Source organism: Cervus canadensis, chromosome 1 (assembly GCF_019320065.1).
Source record: "Cervus canadensis isolate Bull #8, Minnesota chromosome 1, ASM1932006v1, whole genome shotgun sequence".
Classification (NCBI taxonomy): domain Eukaryota; kingdom Metazoa; phylum Chordata; class Mammalia; order Artiodactyla; family Cervidae; genus Cervus; species Cervus canadensis.
In genome coordinates, this window is record NC_057386.1 from 47848753 (window position 1) to 47871901 (window position 23149).

At 39.6% G+C, this 23149-nt stretch overlaps 1 protein-coding gene across 3 annotated transcripts in view; it reads left to right on the forward strand.

The window, feature by feature from the left end:
- The window catches only part of PPM1D (protein phosphatase, Mg2+/Mn2+ dependent 1D), a 57203-nt gene that overhangs the window by 8855 nt on the left and 25199 nt on the right, over positions 1–23149 (forward strand). For 2 of the 3 annotated variants that reach the window (XM_043482190.1, XM_043482207.1), the window contains exons 2-3: positions 10027–10255; positions 18538–18662. In XM_043482190.1, the coding sequence (XP_043338125.1) occupies positions 10027–10255; positions 18538–18662 (354 nt within the window). The remainder of the gene's footprint in view (positions 1–10026; positions 10256–18537; positions 18663–23149) is intronic. The other variant, XM_043482199.1, reaches the window with a different exon arrangement.

Consider the following 23149-nt stretch of genomic DNA (forward strand, 5'->3'; position numbering starts at 1 on the left):
TCCTGCCAAAAATGCATAATCTGGTTACAAACATGAGGAAACATGAAACAAACCCAAACTGAGACATTCTTGAAATGACTGGCCAAGTGTTCCTAAAAAGCATCAAGGAAACACTGAGGTTCCAAGTTGGAAGTGACTAAAGATACATGATAAGCAAATATAACAAGGGATCCTGAATTTTATCTTTTATTATAAAGCATATTGTTAGGCTAGTTGATGAAAATGAGTGAGATCTATAGATTAGATGGTAGTATGGTATCAATGTTAATTTTCTGATTCTGATGGTGTAGGAATTAGGGCTTCCTCTGTGCTTATATTACAATCTGTTCCTCAAATTTCACCCTCCACGCAAGGAATCCACCTGTAATGCAGGAAACACAGAGACTTGGGTTCGATCCTTGGGTCTGGAAGAATCCTGGAAAAGGAAATGGCAAAGTCATTTCAGTATTCTTGCCTGGGAAATCCCATGGACAGAGGAGCCTGGTGGGCTACAGTCCATGGGGTCGCTGAGTTGGACATGACTGAGAGACCGGAATTAGATACTATACACAGGAATTAGATACTATAATAGTATTTGGGAGTGATGGTATATTTTGTTGGCAGTTGACTTTCTATTGGTTCAAGAAAAAAGTTCTTTGGATTATTCCTGAGGGGAAGGGGAAGTAAACCTGAAGAAGCAGGTGTCCCATCCGAAAAGGAATCTAGGAAGCAGCTTCATCAGAGCCCTGCAGTTGGATGCATCCCAGATGACCAAGGCTGTGTTTATTTGTTTCAGTAAAGAGGATAAATCAAAACTGCAGCAACATTTGGCATCACCATTTGATTAATTTGATTATAATCCCCTGTCATTTTCTAAGAGCTGTCAGGCTTTTGCAGTAGTCAGACTGTCAGATCATCACCTCTGCTCATGTTTTAATGGTGACACAAATCTTTGTGGTTCTTTGAGAGATGTGATAATGCTTTTAACTTGCTATTTTGGAAGAGAGTACTATTGGTGGTCTTGCACTTGGCCTTTTCTTCCGTAATAGACTTTCTGACCAATTACTGAAGAACCATGAGAGGAAGCTGTTAGTGGCTGAGGTTATTTGGGGACCAAAAGCTGTGGGGTAGGTTTGGGATTCCATTGGGTCTTAGGTAGACTGGATTGAAAGTCTGTTTAGAACCTGACCTCCATGGGCCTTAGCTCTTATTTATCAGTGGACTGTGGCTGTATTCTGTAGCTCCAGAATTATTATTATTATTAGTTTTTTCAGAATTATTATCTTAGAGCTGTTGTTCAGTAGTTCCTCAGTGTTGTGGGCATCTTTTTCCTCGGTGTTTAGCTGCGTGTGAAAATGGCCACATACCACTTTGAAGATGGCTAACAATTCTTTAAACTTGGAAGATTGATTTGTTTCTTGTTTTTTGTTGAGAGACCATTCTGGAGATCCAGTTTTTCTTCTCCCCTGTTGTCAGTGAAGTAACCATACCAGATTTTCTTTGGGTAATTAACTGCTCTCATCTGATCTCCATCATCTCAGGATTTTCCCACCCGCAGAGATCAGGAGCATTTTCACTGCAGCCTCTTCCCTTTGCTTAGAGAGAAGAGTCAGTAAAATGTGTTTAAAAGATTTTGGTGTACCATATATAAAATAGATTAACAGTAAGCATATCTGTATAGCACAGTGAATGCATTCAATATCTTGTAATAACCTATAGTGGAAAAGAATAAAAAGAATATATAGGAACTTCTTTGGTAGTCCAATGTCAAAGACTCCAAGCTCCCAAGGCAAGAGGCCTGGGTTTGATTCCTGGTCAGACCCCACAGGCCACACAATGTATCCAAAAAAGAAAGAAAAAAGTATATAAAAATATGTATAACCGAACCACTTTGCTGAATACCTGAAACTAACACAATATTGTAAATCAGCTATACTTCAATTAAAAAAAAAGGTTTTGGTGTTTACTTAATTATTTCCTTAAGTATTGAAATTGAAGAGAGTCTTCTCAACTTTTCTTGGGGTGGATAAGTGGGATGCATATTTGTACAATAGATTTAATCTAAAGTCCCTATTTCCCTAAATCTTTGAATTGTTTCCTTTATATCATTGTGTTTGTTTTCTGGAACTTCCATAATAAAGTACCAAAAATTGGTTGACTTAACAGAAGTTTCTTGTCTCACAGGTCTGGAGGCCCAAGGTCCAAAATCAGGGTTTTGGCTGGGCCATGCGTTTCTATACTCTAAGCTCTGAGAGGAAATCCTTTACCTCTTCTAGCTTCATGTTTACCAGGAATTCCTGGCGTTCCCTGGCTTGTAGAAGCAGCCCTCTAGTCAATGACTCTTTTCCTTATGTGTTTAACATCTTTTCTCTGTGTGTTTGTCTGACTCTATGTTCATATTTCCCCTTTCTATAAGGACTCCAGTCCTGCTGGATTGGAGCCCGCCCTCATGACTTATTTGAACTTGATTGTCTCTGTAAAGACCCTCTTTGCGAATAAGATCATGCTCTGAGGCACTGAGTATTAGGATTTCAGCATATCTTTTTTGGAAGGACACAGTTCAGCTCGTGAACAGTCATGCCAAATTGTTTGTTGTTTCTCAGTCATGGAATCTTAGGCCAGAGTTGGATCTGTGTTTGCAGAGAAGTTTTATCACCCTAATTCTAAGCTAGTATGCTCACTGTAGACTATCCACTTACTGTTTATTGATAAATTCAGCCCTGTCTCACCACTGGTTACTGTCTGAAACCAGTGAACTATATGAACAAGAGACTCAATGTCTTCTACCCCCTCATTGGTTCCATAACTAATTGACATTTTTCTGAGAATCAGTTGCCTGCCGCCTACTCTGTGGTACTCGTTTTGTATTACAATTCTTTGAAAACAACACAGTGACTCAGTCTATAATAAGAAGGGAAAAGAACATGGGGATTTATTAGAAGGATGTTAGGTAGCTCACAGAATCAAACTAAAGGCTAAACCAGATTTCACAGTGGACAGAAGCAGGTATCTCTGGGGCTCTAGGTGATAGGAGCTAGTGGACACTCATTGAAAGGTTTTAGTTTCTGGGGTGAATCAGCTCCAATAGTTGGCTTTATGCCTTTGTATCTAAAGATGCAAATATATGAAAGAGTGACACAGGTCATTTGCCTACACCTAGGCCAGGAGCAAGCAGGTTTTTCAGTTCCATTCCTAAAGACTGCATGCAGTGGAGGCTGTGAACTCCAGAACAAAATTGGGATGCTAGTATTAGAAGGGGGAATGTGTGTTAGACAGGTGTGTACTGTATTTTAATACTCTAAGTAAAGACTAAAGTAAAAGCAACATAAGGACTTCCCTGGTGCCTCAGTGGAAAAGTATGCCTGCCAATGCAGGAGGCGTGGGTTTGATCCCTGGTCTGGGACGATCCCCTGGAGAAGGAAATGGCAACCCAACTTCAGTATTCTGGCCTGGAGAATCCCATGGACAGAGGAGCCTGGTGGGCTGCAGACCATGGGCTCGCAGAAGAGTTGGACACAACTTAGTGACTAAACAACAATGACAAAAGCAATGTAGCCTTTTCCTCCATTTGGATTATTTCCTCAGGAAGAAAAATTTCCGAAAGCTGAATTATTTGGTTGAAAAATATGTTTTATCTTTTGATGACTATTGATACATGTCTTTCAAATTGCTTCCTGAAGGCTTTTACTGTTCTGTACTACTTTGACACTAGAATGTTGTAAAAACTCTTAGTGCAGTGATTAGGACTCTGTTGAATTGCTTGGGTTTAAATCCCAGTTTCTCCATTTACCGCCTGTGTGACCTTACCTCTTGGTGCCTGAGTATCCTCATCTTTAAAATGGAATCAAGATAGAACCTATCTCGGACTTCCCTGGTGACACAGTGGATAAAGAATCTGCCTGCCAGTTCAGGGGACACAGGTTCGATCACTGGTTCAGGAAAATCCCACATGTTGAGGAGCAGCGAAGCCCGCGTGACAACTACTGATGCCTTCACGCCTAGAGCCCGTGCTCCACAAAAAGAGAAGCCATCGCAATGAGACCGTGTACCACAGCTGGAGAAAGCCCTGGGGCAGCAACAAACTAAAAGCCAGCAGTCAAAACTTAAAGTAGCACCTACCTCTTGAGAGTTAAATGAGTCTCAGTATATATTATAGGTATTAATACATGATAAGTATATAAAGTGTAAAGTGTAGTCGCTCAGTCATGTCCAACTGTTTGCGACGACCCTCTGGACTGTAGCCCACCAGGCTCCTCTGTCCATGGGATTCTCAAAGCAAGAATACTGGAGTGGGTTGCCGTTTCCTTCTCTAAGTATATAAGTACTCCCAAGTTGAAACTTATTATAAAGAACATATACTTTCTATACATGTTTATCATAGCTTTACTTCATCCAGAAATTTTACGTTTTTGTGTTATAAAATTTATTAGTCTTTGTTTTAATGACTTATGCACATATTCTAAAGGATGCTTAAATCAGAGTTCATATACTATCTGATACTGTTTTTAATATGCTCCTAGTTTTAAGTCATTTTGGTTTTTTGATTAAAATGTAAAGTAGAAAACAAGAAAGTCTAAGAAAGACATTATAAAGAGGCAGGTTCCTTAATACATAAGTCATTGCAGTTTCAATCAGAACCTCCACAGGGTGGCTGTTGCTTCTGAAGTTCATATGGAAAAATACTTCAGAGAATATTGAAAAAGAAAAATAATTGGAGGATACTTAAACTCCCAATTATTAAAAAGCACCATAAATAGATTAGTAGGATGAGTCTAGAAATAGATCTGAGGCAAGATGTAACATATGATAAAAGGTGACATTTCAAATGAATAGGGAAAGCATGGATTATTCAGTATTTTTAGATCATTGCATGCATCTAAAATTTCTTTGAATATCCTTTTTATTTTTAGCTTTTTTCCTCCCTTTTCAGCTCATTTTAGGTGCTTTTTGCCAACAGCTGAATTACTTGTATACTGTAGGTAAATTTTGTTTTTCTGAATGTGCTTAAGAACTCTTTTTTCTGGGAGTTCACTTCGTTCTCATTATATTTAGCTGCAGAAAAGACTCTTTTCCAGTTTCTTTAAAAAAAAAAAAGGAAAGGTTTTACCTAGAGCCATAAAAGAAGGGCTAAAGAAACACACACCATACTCTAGGCTGAGCTTCTAAGGAATGATGTCTATAACCAAACTGCAAAACTGCATGGTCTATAGAGCTGTCTCCTGGCATCTGTGTTTGCAGAATTGATGCCTTTTTCCTGCTACTTTTTTTTCTTTTAACTTAAAAAAAAAAAACGTGAAATATAGCATGCATACATAAAAGGCCATAAAACATAAATGTACAATATAATAATCATCAAATGAACACCATCCAGTTAAGAAAGACAACATAGCCTGCACCCCAGTAGGCCCTTCTGATCTCATATTCCTCGCTTCCCCCAAGGGTCAACCAGGATCTTGACTTTTGTGATTATAGTTCTGTAGTGATTTACTTATTTTTCTTAATAGTTTTGCCTGTTTGCTGTAAACATGATAGTTTTTTTTTTTCCCCGAAGAAAATCATGCTGTATGTATTTTTTTATCTAGTGCCTCTTGTGAGATTCTTACCCATGGTGTGTAGTGTAATCTATTGTTATTTTGAAGGACATTTGAGTTGTTGCTCATTTTAAGCCCAGATGAACTGTGCTGCTGTGAACCTTCATAGGTATTGTGTGCACATGTGCATTAATTTCTAGTGTATACCAAATGAACAGTCAGGGTATGCCCATCTTCACCTTCACCATATAATGCATAAGATGTTTTCTAAAGTAGTTGTACCAGTTCATACTCCTACCAGTAGTTGATGATAGAACATGTTATTCCACATTCTTAACTTACTATTGTCAAACTTTATGCAATCTGATAATTATGTGTGGTAGCTCATTGTGGCTTTTAATTTGTATTTCCCTGATGATTAAAGAAGCCAAACATCTCTGCGTGCTTTTTGACTGTCTGCATGTCCTCCTTTGTCAAAGCCTGTTTAGGCTCTATATCTGTTTTTCTCTTGAGTAGTCCTATTGATTTGATTTGTTGGAGCGTTTTATGTATTCTGGATACTATTCCTTTGACCTATATATGTTACAAATATATCCTCTTCCATTCTGTGAGTTGTCTTTTCACTCTAGTATCTTTTAATGAATAGAAACTCTTGGTGGTAGTACAACTTCACAATCATTTTATATGGCTAATCCATTTTTTGTCTAGGAAATCCTTCTTTACCTTGAGATCATGAATGTACTGTTTTGTGCATTTTCTGAGCATTTTAAGCTTTGCTTTTCATGTTAGGTCTTTTTTAAAATATTATTTTGGCTTTGCTGGGCCTTCATTGCTGCACGCAGGCTTTCTCTAGTTGCAGCGAGCAGGGGCTACTCTCTAGTTGCAGTGTGCAGGCTTCTCATTGTGGTGGGTTCTGAGCACGGGCTCTAGGGCCTGCAGCCTCAGGAGCTGTGGAGCATGGGGTTAGTTGCCCTACTCAGTTCCAGGAGCAGGAATTGAACTCGTGTCCCCTGCATTGGCAGGCAGATTCCTATCCACTGCGCCACCAGAGAGGTCCCTTGTATTAGGTCTTTAATGTACCTGGAATTGATTTTTTGTGTTTGGCATCAGGAACTCAGAGTTACTATTTTTTAAATTTTGTCCCAGTTCCATTTATTGCATGTCTATCTTTTCTCCACTGTTCATATATCAAGTGTGTAAATATGCATGGATCTGTTTCTGTGCTGACTGTTTTATTTGTTCACTGGTTTACTGCTTTTCCATAAATGTCTTACTAGAGATTTGTTAGCATTGTTCCCAGATATTTCACACCTTTTGCTGTTACTGTGGATGGGATCTTTTTTTTAAAGTTATATTTTGTAATTTTTTCTATTTTACAGAAATAGAATTGATATTTTATATAAGTATTTATATTCATTGACCTTATTGAACTTTATCAATGCCAGCAATCTCACAACTGTTTTCTTTGGGGCTTTTTTTTTTTTGGTAACTCCACTTGGTGTGTCTCAGGCTGTTTGCTTTTTTCTTAAATACATAATGGTAATCACAAAAACTAATGTTTTTAAATTTTATTTATTTATTTTATTTTTGACTCTGCTGGGTCTTTGTAGCTGTGCGGACTTTTTCTCTAGTGGTGGTGAGTGAGGGCTTCTCATTGCAGTGGCTTCTCCTGTGTCTGAACACAGGCTCTCGGGCTTCAGGCTGTGGCTCCCAGTCTCCAGAGCACAGGTTTTGTAGCTGTGGCTCACAGAGTTTAGTTGCTCTGTGGCCTCTGGGATCTTCCTGGGCCAGGAATCGAACCCATGTTCCTGCATTAGCAGACAGGTTCTTAACTACAGAGCCACCAGAGAAGCCTGCAAACCAGTGTTCATTGAATACTTACTGTGTGTCTGTACTGTTGCAGATGGTTTTACTTGTGTATGTGGTACATGCACATGAATTTCTAGCTTCATCAATATCGGTAGCTGTTCTGGTTTCCCTCAGCAGTTATTTCCTGTGCCACAAGAAGCCCTCTGTTGTGAGTGACAGGTCACTCTGAAGGATGGATTCCATCTATATGATGGGGTGGGACGGGGAGATGTACTGTAGGGTTCACGAGATGGCTTTTTGGCATATATAATTTTGGAAAAGAAAAGAACTAGTTAGCCTAGATATATTAGAGGAGGTTCATGGCTATAAAAGTTGAGTGGCACCCCATCCACTTGGCGGGGGCGGAATTTATTTCTTCTCCCACATCCCCTTTGAGATCCTATTGTTCCCATCAGCAGATGCACCACTTTCCTTAAAAGATAGCAAAATTGAAAGAGACACATGTACCCCGATATTCATGGCAGCACTATTTACAATAGCTGGGATATGGAAGCAGCCTAGATGTCCATCGCCAGATGAGTGGATGAGGAAGTTGTGGTACATACACACAGTGGAATATTACTCAGCTATAAAAAGGAACACATTTGAGTCAATTCTAATGAGGTGGATGAACCTGGAGCCTGTTACACAGAATGGAGTAAGTCAGAGATAGACAAATGCTGTATATTAATGCATACATATGGAATTTAGGAAGATGGTACCGATGGTCCTACATGCCGGGCAGCAAAGGAGACACAGACGTAAAGAACAAACTTGTAGACTCAGTGGGAGAAGGCAAAGGTGGGATGGTTTGAGAGAATAGCTTTGAAACATGCACATTACCACATGTAAAATAGATGCCCAGTGTAAGTTTGATGCATGAAGCAGGGCAGCCAAAGTCAGTGCTCTGGGACAAGCTAGGAGGACAGGGTGTGGGGGGAGAGAGGGGAGGGGCGGTCAGGGTGGGGAGGACACATGTATACCTGTGGTTGGTGCATGTTGATGCGTGGCAGAACCATCACAATATTGTAACTGTCCTCCAATTAAAATAAGTTAATTAATTAAAAAGAAGAGAGTTATTATAGTTAGTACTGGGGCTTCCCAGGTGGTGCTAGTGGTAAAGAATCCACCTGCCAATGCAGGAGACATAAGAGATGCAGGTTCGATACCTGGATTGGGAAGATCCCCCGGAGGAGGGCATATCAACTCACTCCAGCATTCTTGCTGGAGAATCCCTGGACAGAGAAGTATGGTGGGCTACAGTCCATAGGGTCACAAAGAGTTGGACATGACTGAAGCGACTTAGCACGCACGCGCTATAGTTAGTACTGGCATCTTAGGAACGTAAATGTTTCACCTTTTACCATGTGGGGAGTTTAGGCACTAACCTGGCTCCCACCGTTTTAAATGAATCTACCAAGCTTCCACCATCCATTCCTTCCTTCAGCCTTTGCTGCTGCCTCTGAGTTTGAACTTTTCTGGAACTCTTTTAACAGGGAATACTGATGTACTGCCTTCTTTACTTACTGCTTTTTCCTCATGTTGAATTACAAATTTTGCATTCTGATTTTTTCCCCCTCAATACAATTCCATTTGTTTAAAATTTCAGGAATTCCTCAGATTTTCTTATGACCCTTCTCTGTGTTTCATAATATTTGTAATCTGTCCTTTCAGTAGGATTTTGTGGGGAGAATATGTCAGTGTTCAGACTTTGTTTGCTATCTTGAACTGTAATTTGTTTAATGTTACAGAATATTTCATTCTTGTAGCTCAGTTGATAAAAAATCTGCCTGTAGTGCAGGAGACCTGGGTTTGATCCCCTGGTTGAGACGATTCCCTGGAGAAGGAAATGGCAACCCACTCCAGTATCCTTGCTTGGAAAATCCCGTGGACAGATGAGTCTGGTGGGCTGCAGTCCATGGGGTTGCGAAGAGTTGGGCACGACTGAACACTTCATTTCATAGAATATTTCAGAAGTTTTAAATGATAGTGAATATAATCAGTGTAGGTTTTGGAATTAGATACATGGGATCTGTGCTGCTTAAAATACTTGAGTTATTTTGAGCAAATTTCTTAACCAAAGTTTTGGTTTCTTCATCTGCAAAATGAAAATAATGGAACTGATCTTCGCTTATTGTTAGTGTTATGAGATAATGTATACAGGTAAAGCTCTTAGCACAGGTAAAGCTCTTAGGAAGTGGTATCCAGTAGGTGCTTGGTAAATGTTATTTATTAGGTTATGAATCTTCAGCAGAGTTATTTTAAAAACAAATCAAGTAGCTTTTTCTGAAAATCTTTTTGAATAAAAATTAATATAGATGATAAGCTGCTGCCAGTATGGTATCAAAACTTTTAACATATCCTTGCTACTAAATGTGGTTAAAGACTAAGACTTACGTGGAATTACTAAACCTATGATGTAACATTTTTCTCCTAAGATTGCCTTGATGGTCACAATATAATTGCATTATCTATAAAATTAATTTATTAATGTAAGAATGAAGGGATTAACACAAATTCTTCTTTAATAGCTTTCAAAATGTTTCTTAAATATTTTTGTGTGCTAATTCAGATTTTAACATGCTAATTCAACATAAGTTGCTGTTTTTATTCTGCCACAGTAGTTATGTGTACACCTGAAAGTAAAATTTTTTCTTTTCTATTACAGCAGAATGGCCAAAGACGATGACAGGTCTTCCCAGCACGTCAGGGACAACTGCCAGTGTGGTCATCATCCGAGGCTTGAAGATGTATGTTGCTCACGTGGGCGACTCAGGGGTGGTTCTTGGAATTCAGGATGACCCCAAGGATGATTTTGTCCGAGCTGTGGAGGTGACGCAGGACCATAAGCCGGAACTGCCCAAGGAGAGAGAGCGAATCGAAGGGCTCGGCGGGAGGTAATGACTGCGCTCTGCCCCTCCTCCCTCACTCTGTGTAGTCCTTTCCGCCTTACTTACCACACTGACCTACTTCTCCCTTCTAGTGAAGTCACAGGGTTTTAGCTTGCCTGGTAACGTATCCATGTATATTCATGTTTATTTTATTATTTTGAATTGACCGATTTATTTCTGATAAATGGCCCCAAAGGGAAATAATATCTTAATGCACTCAAATAACAAAACATCAAGGATTTATTTAAAGCCTTTTGTATAAACACTAATCAGCATGCCCTTCAGAATCTGGACAAAGCGGCCCTCAGAGTTCCAGAACAGAACAATTTGAATCTATTTTGGGGAATAGAGTTTTGTTAGAATTAGCTTTCAGTTTTCCCCTTTGATTTTTAAGTCATGCACACGACAAACCTCTGTGCTGTGTTCTGTGTGTTTTGAGACAGTTTGTAGACGATGAAGTGAATTTGACTTAAGCATAGCATTTTTATGATACAAACTAAAGTGCAAGGTTATTCTAAAAAGCAGAGGAAGGAATAACGTAAGAAAATTTAAAAATCATTCCAATACTAATTTTTTAAAAATCAAGGATCTGAGGCAAGTTAAACAGAATGCAGTGTTTCTAAATAATTATTTAACTCAAGTCTTACCATAATATTGTTACTTTTTTATCCTTTCTTGTTTTTATTAAATAGAAAATTTTTTTCAGAGAAATAATAAGCTGAAGGAAAGAATTAACTTCCTTGAACTACCAAGAGTTCAAAAGATCAGTAAGAGAAACAGTAAAACTCTGCCACCTTCAGATGGCATAAAGGAGAAGTTTGAATGACAGGAAAAACTAAAAACAGTAGTAGAAACATTTGAAAAAATATTTAACATTGAAGTGAAGTTCTATTTTTTGTTATTGAGTTAGCAATATTTTAATTGTAATGGGTATCCTGTTGCTAGGATTATATATTGGTATGACTTATACAAAATACAACATACCACTAACTTTAAATGTATATAGGCTGAGTAATTTCAGGAATCTCCTCTAAAGAAGAAATATGAAATGTGGATCAAAATGTCTAAATAGAGTTATTGATTGCAGCAGTGTTTATTGACTATTAATTTAGCTGAAAATAACTTGAAGGCCCAACATCTGGAAAATGGTTAATTACATTTAATTATATTCATAACAGTGGATATGATGTGAACAAAATTTTTAAAAATCATGGTATTATGAAAATTTTCAAACATTTAAGTAAAGATCAGGGAATTCCCTGGTGGTTCAGTAGTTAAGACTCTGCACTTTCACTGCTGAGGGCCTAGCTTCAGTCCCTCCTCAGGGAACTAAGATCCTGCAAATTGCGTGGCACGGCCAGAACGAACAGACAAAAAAGTAAAGGTAGACTAGTATAATGACCTCTGATACATATGAGGAATTTTTAAAAAATATACCATTTTTTTGCCTGTTTCACTGAGAGATAATTGACATGTCATTGTGTAGATTTAAGACGTACTACATGATGGTTCAGTTTAATTATATTGTGAAATATTACCACAATAGGTTCAACTAATCTCCATCTTCTTATATAGATACAGTTTTTAAAAAGAGAAAAAATAAAGGGAAAAAAATTTCTCCTTGTGATGAGAACCCTTAGGATTTGTCATAACAACTTTTCCTGTGTATCATATAGCAGTGTTCACTATAGTCATCATGTGGTACATTACATCCATAGTACTTATTTCTCTTATAACTGGAAATTTGTACCTTTGACCAATTCCCCCTTTCCCCTGCCAGGAATTTTTAATAATATAGGAGAATGCTTGTTGGTCACAATAAGCAGGATATAAAATTACATTGGTAATTGTTTGTCTCCATGGAGGTTGTACCAGTTTATGCTTCTATCAGCAATATATGTGAATGACCCTGACAACATAATTATAGAACTTTTTGATCATCACCAGTTGTAGGTTAAAAAAAAAGTCATCGTGGTGATGTTTTCATTTGAATTTATCCTGAGAAAAGTTGAATTTTTTTTACTTGTTGAAAAGCCATATAGACTTCTTTTTCTGTGTGTTTTTGTGTATCATCTTTGTTCATTTATGGGGGAGAGTAGTCAGCCTTCTTTCTGTATTAATGTATAGGAGCCACATATACATTAGAGAAATTAGACTAACGTATGTGATGAATTTCAGATGTTTTCACAGTTTGTCTTTTGATTCTGCTCCTGGAATTTTTTTTCTATGTGGAAGTTTATTTTAATGTAGTTAAATTTATCAGTGTCTGCTGTTATGTCTTTTGGTTTTTGTGCCATATATATAATTCCTTCACTCTGAGGTTGTTAAAAAGTCTGTATTTTCTTCTCATACAACAGTTATGAATACTTTGGTCTTAGAAACACTTTACATTCTTAAAAATTGAGGCCCTCAAAGAGCTTTTTTGTTTATATGGGTCAGATGTATTGACTTAACCATATTAGGCATTAAAATGGAGATGTTTTCAAATATTTGTTAATTTATTGAAAAAGAGCAATATTAAGCTCATTATGTGTTAACATAAAGAACATTTTTTAATGAAAATACAGCTGTTTCCCCAAAATAGACATTTGAGAGGACTGGCACTGTTTTACAGTTTTGTAAGTCTCTTTCTTGTCTGGCTTAGTAGGTGACAGCTATATTCTTACATTTGCTTCTGCATTCAAACTCTTGTGATAAGGTATTTTGGTTGCAGTATCTAAAGTAAAATCAGATTTTACATAGATATATAGGTGGAAAAGGGAGACTGTTTTCAAAGCTTTTTTATATTTTTCATATTTTGGGGGTATTTTACTTTGATACTGTTCTAAAATTCATGAAGAGGGAATTTCTTAAAGGTTGATAATGTGGTGTCTGAAATCTTATCAGTAACTTTTTTACATTCTTTCACTGAGAGCCAGTGGTGTATCAGTTAAGAGCCATTGGTTAAATAATATCTTTATCCATGCATGATCTTTTTAATAGACTTTTATTTTTTGAGCAGTTTTAGATTCATAGCAAAATTGAGCAGAAAGTACAGGAGTCCCTGCCTCCTTTGCGTGACTAGTTTCTTCCACTATCAGCTCTTTTCCCAAGTGGTTCAGTTGTTACGATTGATGACCCTACATTGACACCTCATTATCACTTAAAGTCAGTAGTTTACATTTGGGTTGCTTTTGGTGTTGTACATTCTAGGGTTTGGCAGATGTGTCTACAGGTGTCTACCTTCATAGTTTCATACAGAACAGTTTCACTGTCCTAGGAATCTTCTGTGCTCTGCCTGCTTTCCCCTTCCTCCCTTTCTATTTCTGGCAACCACTGGTCTTTTTTATTATCTTCATAGTTTTACCTTTTCCAGAGTGCCACATAGTTGGAATCCATAAAGTATATAGTCCCTGTGCATGATTTTGAAACCTGGTATTGGTCATTTGTAAAATATTGGTTAGCCAGGTTATGCAGATCATCCAAATATTGACATCTTTTATCATACAATATATCAAGTTCTGTAGCTGTTGCAAAACTCCACTGTATGCACATGGTCTTAGTATTATTAGGAAAATAATTTTGACCTTGTAGATCCCCTGAAATTGTCTGGGTGACTCCCGGTGGGGGGGGGTGGGGGTTGTCTCTGAACCATATTTCAGGAGCCACTTTTCTAGTATTTGTATGGTTTTGTCATTTACATTTTAATCTTATAGCTCTGGAATTTCAAAGTTGTGTAGTAGGGATTCAAGTTAATATTTTTTTCTAACTGGCCGTCAGTAGCCACTTGAACAATTCCACAGCTATTCCTTGCTGATTAGAAGGCTTACCAGGCATAAAACCCTTCTATAGTGGGAAGATGACCTGGAGTTTATCCTCTTGTAGCACTCTTTCCCTGGTTAAGATAACTATGGAATGTCAACTCTGTTACAAGGCAACATTGCTTGTTGTAGAAGGATCCTCGAATGGAACTGCAGGTGGATAGGAAAGATTTCTATGGACCACAGATTTCTCTTGGAAAGCAGGGACCTTGGCTGCCCTGTGTACATGTAGTTGGACTTATGTGGGGACCAGGAAGTCAGGGGCTCTTGAGACGCAGATTCCTATGGCCTACGAAGCTCACTTGTGGTGGCTGGAAGTTGGCTTCTGGATTTCTGTAAGGATCACTGCTGAAGGCGGCACTCCTGGAGCTGCAGTTCCGGCAGACTGTGTTTCCTGTCCTGTATCCTACAAAGTTAAGTGAACCTGGCTTCATGCTGTAGTTTATTAGGTCCTATAAGTGTGAAGGTCAGTATGTATCTGAAACCACTACTGGTAGTTATGCAAAGTGAGCTTTGCAATCATATATATTGGGCTGGCCCCCAAAAATAGTTCCTTCAGGTTTTCCCATATCATCATATTATGGCAGGACCTGAACGAACTTTTTGGCCCACCCAACATTTGGGCCTTTTTCTGGGCGTTCTTTTTTGGGCGTTCTTACATACCAGTACCATACTTTTTTAAAATCAAGGCTTTATTATAATTTTTAATATTGGTAGGCCTGATTCCTCTCATTAGTCTTGTAAAAAATCATTTTCTTCACTATTCCTTTATTTTTCTCTATGAAATTTTAAATTATGTTATTTGTATTTAATTTTTTTTTTGAGTTTATGGTTTTTGTGCTGTTACTTAAAATACCATCTGGACAGCTGGATGAGCTCTTTGCCATTTGAGAGCAGGTGTCTTTTGCACAAATTGAGCTGTTTTGTTATAAGTCATTTCCTCCTTTCCTTCTGTCCTCACCCTAGGCAACTGGCCAGTGCTCTGTTTTCCCAGCCTCCTGTTGCTTCTCAGTCAGCCCCTGCATATCAGGCTGATCCTTTGTGTATGCCTTTTAATCACACAGGACAATGGCAGGAAGTGCCAGAGAAACAGCATCTTTTACAACATTGCTTTGGGTTTTTGATACTGGATGTAAAACTTTGTTTTAGGCACTGCCCTTATTTTATCATTTGTTCCTCTGTTGGTGTTTCTACACAGAGACCGTAATAACTTTGAATATTACGTGTCAAGAGAGCTCCTAGGAGTGTTATCTTGAAAGCAATGTGGGTAGCTCCTGTAATTACTTAATGGGGATTCCCTGGTGGCTCAGTGGTAGAGAACCTGCCTACAATGCAGGAGCCACAGGTTTGATCCCTGGGTCTGAAAGTTCCCCCGGAGGAGGCCATGGCAACCTACTCCAGTATTCTTGCCTGGAGAATCCCATGGACAGAGGAGCCTGGCGGGCTACAGTCTATAGGGTTGCAGAGTTGGACATGACTGAAGCCATTGAGCATGGCACGCATGCAAGCCTTACTTTTTAGGGAGCAGGTTTAGGAAAGAGCTATAGGGCATAAGCTGTTTAGGAAGGCAGAATGTTGGCATCTCTTTCCCCGTAACTCTTGTGTTTCATAGATTCTTGTGAATGGTATATTAGCAAAGATTTGGACAGCAACAGACACTTTTTGTCTCTCTCTCTCTTTTTTTTTTTTTTTTCCTGGTCACGCCACACAGCCTGGGGGATCTTAGATGCCTGACTAGGGATCTCTGCGTTGGAAGAGCAGAGTCTTAACCACTGGACTGCCAGGGGAAGTGAATCTACCATGAATGGTAGATTTAGTCTTTACTGTTTGCTTTTGAGGGTCAGCTTTGAAGAAAGCATAAAATAAAAAGTTACCGCCCCCCAACTCAGCCCTCCGTCTCCCCAGGGGTTTCCGTCTGGGCGAGGTTCCCCCAGCCCCGTAGATCAGCCCCACCCACCCCCAGCCCCAGCCCGACCTGCTGGGGCAGCGAACGGAGCCCCCAGGAGCAGGGCCTCTGTCTCCAGGACCGACCCGCTCTCTTTGCGGGGGCGGCTGCGAGTCCCTAGTTCCCTGGGCTGCTCGGGAAGCCCCTTCCCCTCGGGAGGGCGAGGTCCCCGAGCAGACCCAGCCGGCCCAGGCCTCTGGCTTCAGCCCTCCAGCCTCAGCTCCCTAGTAAATGCCCGCTGTGTGCCTGTTCGCACCCAGGCCCCAAGGATGCAGACCTGGGGTGGGAGACAGACCCTCCTGATGAAAGGCTCGCCACTGCCCAGCGCTCAGGTGTGCCAGCCAGCTGCGGCGGGGCCCCCGTAGGCTTCTGCCCCCCCCCCCGCCGCCCCCGAGGCCTGCGGGGCACCTGGGAGCCCCCAGTGGGCCGGGACGCCGCCGGGGCGGTCCAGCAGGTGCCGCCCGCTCCTGCTCCGTCGCCCCGGGGCCCTGGTGGCTCCGCCCCCGCCTCCGCCCTCGGACTGAGTGTTCCCCTCGGCCGGGGAGGTGGCGCGTGGAGGCGCCCGGCTTCTCCGCCTCCGAGGGCGGAACACTCACCTGACCAGGGTGGGCCTGCCGCACTCGCCCCAATAAAAGCAATTCCAGCCTCAAAAAAAAAAAAAAGGTAACCACCTTTGCTGACTCTTACTATGATCTGGAACAATGTTGCTTTCAGCATTACAAATTAATTCTCAAAAGGGAGAGTAAATGAGCAACTCTCTTGATGTTTCTCTTCTGTGTTAACATTGAGCAAATTTTCTACCATGTTCTTCACTTGTTTCATTCGCCTCCTGTTCTGTCTGGTTATTGTAGCCCCATGTGGCTGTTTGAACTTAAATATAAATTTATTAAAGTTAAATTAAAAATTCAGTTCCTCATTTGCCCTGGCCACGATGACAGAGCTCGGTAGCTGGGCATGGCTGGTGGCTGCTACATGTTAGAATGTGAGGAGTAAACGTTTCCATCAGGGCAGGAGGTCTGGTGAGACAGCGCTGCTTAAGCCCCCTGGCCTGCCCTTGTCTCATGAGGCTTGTTTTCTGCTTTAGAAAGATGGTTGAGGCTGTTCTCCTTCTGCTATATTCATGTTTCTCTGGGCTCAGAGGAAGATTTTTTTCTCATTTATAAATATTTATGCCTTTGTTTCTGCTAGAACTTTTATTCCGTTTGTTATCTCTTCTCTCTAGTACCTTCATTCCTTTGAAGTTAGAGCAGTAGAAAAGCCGTGATGGAGGTGAACTGGCTGTTGACATCCACAGAGATTCTCAGCAACGTTCCTGTGGAGATGGTCACCATTATCTGTCCGATTTCTGCTTTGTGTGTCTGGAAGCCAGTAATTTCTGAGTTCATCAAGTTTAGGGGGACAGAGTCATGCTACTCACAGTCAGCATAGTTAACTATTAAGAGACTCACGTATACATCAGGATGTCATAGTACTCATTAACAAGAAGAGTAACTGACAAGAAGCCCATAGATGATTGTCAGCCGACCTGCCGTAGATGAAATGAAATTTCAGACTATAATCAGAGGCTTTCAGTGTACACGTGGGACCTGGGTGTAAAGACTTAATTTGATAACCTTAATGTCATCTATCATTGAGAGTCAGGAATCTGGTCTTATGCATGTATCTATCCGTCAGGTAAACCTGACATCAGGTAGGCTAATATTTGTTTCTTGGAAATGCTCTTTGCCACTCTTCCCCTCAACTATTTTAAACCTTCTAAGGAAACATTTTTCTTTTATTTATTTATTTTTTTAATTCCAGGCAGATTATGGTTAAATTGATTTAAGGGCCAGTTTCCCATTTCAGTCATTCGGGCATAGGTTGAGAGACCTACTGTGTTTTTAGTATTACTTTTTTGCTGAAATATTTGATCATATTTCAATATGTTAGGCACCCTGGAGTGTACTAACTACTCTGTGTATTAATTACAGATTTCTCTTGCTCCTCCACCAAATTTCTAGGAGGGTTTTCTTGTTCTCTAACTTCCAGATCTCTCTCGCTGTAGCTGATCTGTTTCCAAGGTCTAGTCTCACCTTTCTAAATACAGAAATATCTAAATACATAGGTATTTATAGTGAGGCATTTCTTATTAATTCCTCAGATCAAAAATACTAAAGCTGAAGTTCTGTTTTCAGTACCCTTAAATCCTTCAGAAACTATACACCTTTTCAACTTCTTTTATGTATTCCCTCTTCTTTTATAACCACTTCTTCCTCCCCTCAGTTTTCTGTTATCAAATTATCTTGCTTTTATATATATGCTATTTACTCATTTCTGTTCCTCTGTGCTCCCTAAATAATCTCCAAATTCTCATCTTCATCTACCCTATTTTGTCTTTGCCTTATAAACAGGAACTTTGGTTTATGCGTCTTCGTGTCTAAAGCAGATAAGTCATTATTTTTGTGGTAATATAATCTGATTGTAACAGTTATTTAACCTGTGAAGCTACTTGAGTTGGTATATTGTGATCCCTTAGTGTGTTTCTGTGAACTCTTGTCTTTCAGCGTGATGAACAAGTCTGGGGTGAACCGTGTGGTTTGGAAACGACCTCGGCTCACTCATAACGGACCTGTGAGGAGGAGCACAGTCATTGACCAGATTCCCTTTCTGGCAGTAGCCAGAGCACTTGGTAAGTAGGACTTCTGTTTGGTGAAACCATCTTGGATGTTCTGCAGCATACGGTGGTAAAATAAAAGACAAGACTGAAAGTTAAACCCTCATTGACACATACTGAGTATGTAAATATGATACTGTAGTAAATGATTGAAAACCTAATTGAGGGGAAGGTTAAAGTATGGATTTCAGTGCCATTTGCTCTTTGATCCTGAGTTGTGTTCAATGTTCTGATAGTTTCCATTTATTCCTAAGGAAGTAAATATATGCCCAGGCTTGATGTTAGCCTTAAAACTATTTCTAAATGTCCTTTCTTACTTCAGCCTTCAAATTTCTCTTAAGAGCCTTCAAAGCTCTTTTTTCTTTTTCATTAGCTAGCAAAGTAAATTGTGACAAAATTGACATACTTATTTTTTGTTCCATCTTGTTTTGGAAGGAAGGCTAGAGGGTTGTAACTATAGAAATATCTTACTTTGGATGTACTAGTTAAGTTTTCTTCTAAAGAAAATTTCTCTTAGAAAACACCACTTTTTTTCTTCTCTCCTTCTTCCTCTAAAGACACTTGAGCACTGACTTGGTTCCGGGTACTGTATTAGGTTTGGAGTGATGATACAGATATACTCTGCCCTCAGGGAGCAAGAATAAATAGTTGGGGAGATGGGTGATAAAGAAGTAAACCTGTCCTGAACCTAGTATAATATTGCAGGTCAATTATATTTCAGTTTTTTTAAAAGGTAAGCTTGTACATTGTAAAAGGTACAATTATACATTTTAAAAGGTAAGCGTGTACATTGTAAAAGGTAAGCTTGTACACTATACTGTAAACAGTGAGAAGCTTTTTTTTTTTTGGACTCCAAAATCACTGCAGATAGTGACTGCAGCCATGAAATTAAAACACGTGGGACTTCCCTGGTGGTCCAGTGGCTGAGACTCTGTGCTCCCATTACAGGGAACCAGGGTTTGATCCCTGGTCAGGGAACTAGGTCCCACATGCCACAACTATAAGATCCCACATGCCACAACTAAGACCCGGTGCAGTCAGATAAATAAATAAAATATTTAAAAAAAAATAAAAAATAAAACACGCTTGCTCCTTGGAAGAAAAGCTATGACCAACCTAGACAGAGTATTAAAAAGCAGAGACATTACTTTGCCAACAAAGGTCTGCCTAGTTAAAAGCTATGGTTTTTCCAGTAGTCATGTATTGATGTTGAGAGTTGGACTATAAAGAAAGCTGAATGCCGAAGAGTTGACGCTTTTGAACTGTGGTGTTGGAGAAGACTCTGGAGAGTCCCTTGGACTGCAAGGAAATCCAACCAGTCCATCCTAAAGGAAATCAGTCCTGAATATTCATTGGAACGACTGATGCTGAAGCTGAAAATGCAATACTTTGGCCACCTAATGTGAAGAACTGGCTCATTGGAGAAGACACTGATGCTGGGAAAGACTGAAGGCGGGAGGAGAAGGGAACAACAGAGGATGAGATGGTTGGATGGTATCACCGACTTAATAGACATGAGTTTGTGTAAGCTTTGGGAGTTGGTGATGGACAGGGAAGCCTAGCATGCTGCAGTCCATGGGGTCACAAGGAGTTGGACATGACTGAGCAACTGAACTGGACTGATTTGTACATGAAATCATTACAGATTAGGAAATATGAAAGAAAGAAAAATCACAGGGGTCCTGTGATAAAGAATAATTTAGAAGGGAAAAATCTATCTTAGGTAGTGTGATGGAAATGTTCCTTTTAGGAAGTGTTATTTTAGCTGAGATGTGATGGCTGAGAATCAGGTATTGTGAAGAACCTGTTGAAGAATATTCTAGGCATGGATCCTGAATTGGGAAAGAGCTTGGCATGTTCTAGGAATTATCAGAAGTTGGGAGTTAATTGAGGCAAATGTAAACATCAGATATTTTTGTTCTAGACTAAGGTTACTGGGAAACATTGAAGGATATTACGCTAAAGAGTAATATTATCTTATTTGCATTTTTTAAAAGATTGTGCTACTGTTGCTTGTTCGTCTTTGGTATTTGATCAAATACATGTAGTCCCAACCTTCATGAACCCTGTAATCTAATGGGGAGAATTGATAATAAGCAAACAAATGAGAAAATTCTTTTAAAAAGCATCAAAAAGGAATTAAGCAATATGATATGCCTGTAGTTGGTGGGAGGGATAGGTGGTGGCCAGGAGAAGGGTACTTTGTAGAGGATGATTAAGGAAGATTCTTTTAAAAAGTGGTATTTGAATTAGACCTGAAGGAGGAAAAGGGGCCAAGTCAAAGAAAAGGCATAACCTTTGCAGAGGCCATTAGGCAATTGGTGGACATTTGATTTGGGAGGAATGGTGGGGGTTGTTTAGCACATATTCTTTTTTCCTACTAAATAATGTCCTGACTCCCTTTTGGGAAACTGTATCTCCCCTACTCTGTGCAGTCTTAGTCTAGACATTCCTATTCAGGGTCCTTTAGTAAAATATAAATGGTCAGGCGTATGACCCCAGCTGGATCAGTTAGATTCCCTGTTCCATGATTTTGAATTGTGAATCCAGTAAGAATCAAAATTAAAAACCAAGAAACCTGGTTGGAATGAATACATCCAGGTGATAATTGACCTCCTTTGGCAGTGCTCATTGAGGTGATTAGATTTTCCTGCCTAATTGTTTGGAAGTACCCTGACCTAAGTTAACCTGAGCTGGAAATTGTTGTTTGTATGCAAAGAACCCTAATGCGGGAAGGAAAGGATTCCCCATCTTTAGTGAGAGAGAGAAGGTAGAGATTTTAAGATGAAGGTGGAGATGAGGACGCTTGCCTGATTAAGAAGGGTGGTACAGACTAAGGTAAGAAGTGTGATGAAGACATCATGGGTGGTAGGCAAGGACTAAATCCTGCCAGGCTTTTTAGAGCACGATAAGCTATTTTATTTTAAATGATTTTGGGAAGGGATTGAAGAGTAGGAGAGGAAACAAACCCCAGTGGTTAAGAGGTAGACTGTCGAGCCACAGTTCCTAGGTTCCAATCCCAGTGTTGTCATTTACTGTACAGACTTGGGCAAATTACTTAATGTATTGTGACAATTTTTTCAGCTGTAAAGTGGGGCCAGCTTCATACTGTTGTGGGTATTGGGTAACTTATTAACACATGCAAAGTGCTTAAAATAGTGACTAGCACATAGTAAATGCTCTGTAAATGTTGTTGTTATTATTGTTGTTTACTGAAGTAGGGCAGTGACATGAATCCAGCTTGTTTTTAAAGGATCATAATGGCTAAAATTATAGGGTAATAACACTGGAGGCCAGGGTGCCATTTAGAGGGCCTGTAGCAGTTTCTAAGCACTTCACCTATTTTATAGATTTTTGTCTTAGTTACCCAGGCCATTCACTCATAGTATATATGTGATATAATTGACCCTCCAATTGTTAGCAAGGAAAAAAGGTGGGGGGGGGGAGTGATAGCTTCTATTTGCTTTTCAGGTAGATGGTAAATTTCAAGTTAACTATTGCCATTTGTAGCATTAGTGAGCTCCCGGGGGCATGGGAGGCAAGGAATTAACATTACTGCAGAATAGAGGGGAGTTTCGTGGGGAACTCAGCATGGACTGAGGGCAAGGTTTCACTCCAGGGTCAAAAGTAAGGTGAACTTCAGTTTAGAAAAGCAGATGTCAGTTTATCTGGTATAAGTGAAGTGTGTGTGTGCCTTGCTTTTCACATAAGCCTTGAAACCCTGAAGTGATTATAGAGAGGAGGAGAAGGAGCAGGTGAAGGAGCAGCAAAAAGAGCAGAAAAACCAACTGGTGTTCCTGTTTCTACCATTCCTGCTCTGTTCAGACACAGTGCAGGAGTAATTCAGATAAGTAATTCAGCACACATGAATATCTTCAGTAATCTTTACTTTATGTTTTTAAGTACAAATTATTGCATTGTTAGACAGTACTATGAGTTAAAATCTGTCTCCATGAAGCTTTCAGACAGGGCAGCGTACTTACCTTTTCTTTTTGCATAATGACAGTCATTTACCTATTTAGAATTGGCTAGCATGTTTCTCTAGGCTAATTTCAGAGCTTTCATTAGTCTTGTCCTATCCCTCTGGATGTTCCCCTCAATAAATGTGATTCCAGAATTGAGGACACTGCAAGATGTGGTCTGATCAGTTTGAAGTACAGTGGAAATATGTAGTTCCTGCGCCCTGAGCATTGTACTTGTAATAATGGAGTTTTAGAATCATGACTGTCATTAGTTTTTAGTAATCTTTTCACATTAGTTGGCTTATTAAGCTCAGATCTCTAGATATTTCTTTTATGTACTGCTACTAAGTCAAGTTTCTCTATTACATACTCTGTTGGTTTTTATTGGGATGGTGTAAGGGTGGGGAAATGGCAGAAAGTGAAGAGGAACTAAAGAGCCTCTTGAGGGTGAAGGAGGAGAGTGAAAAAGCTGGCTTAAAATTAAATATTAAAAAAACTAAGATCATGGCATCCGGCCCCATTACTTCATGGCAAATAGAG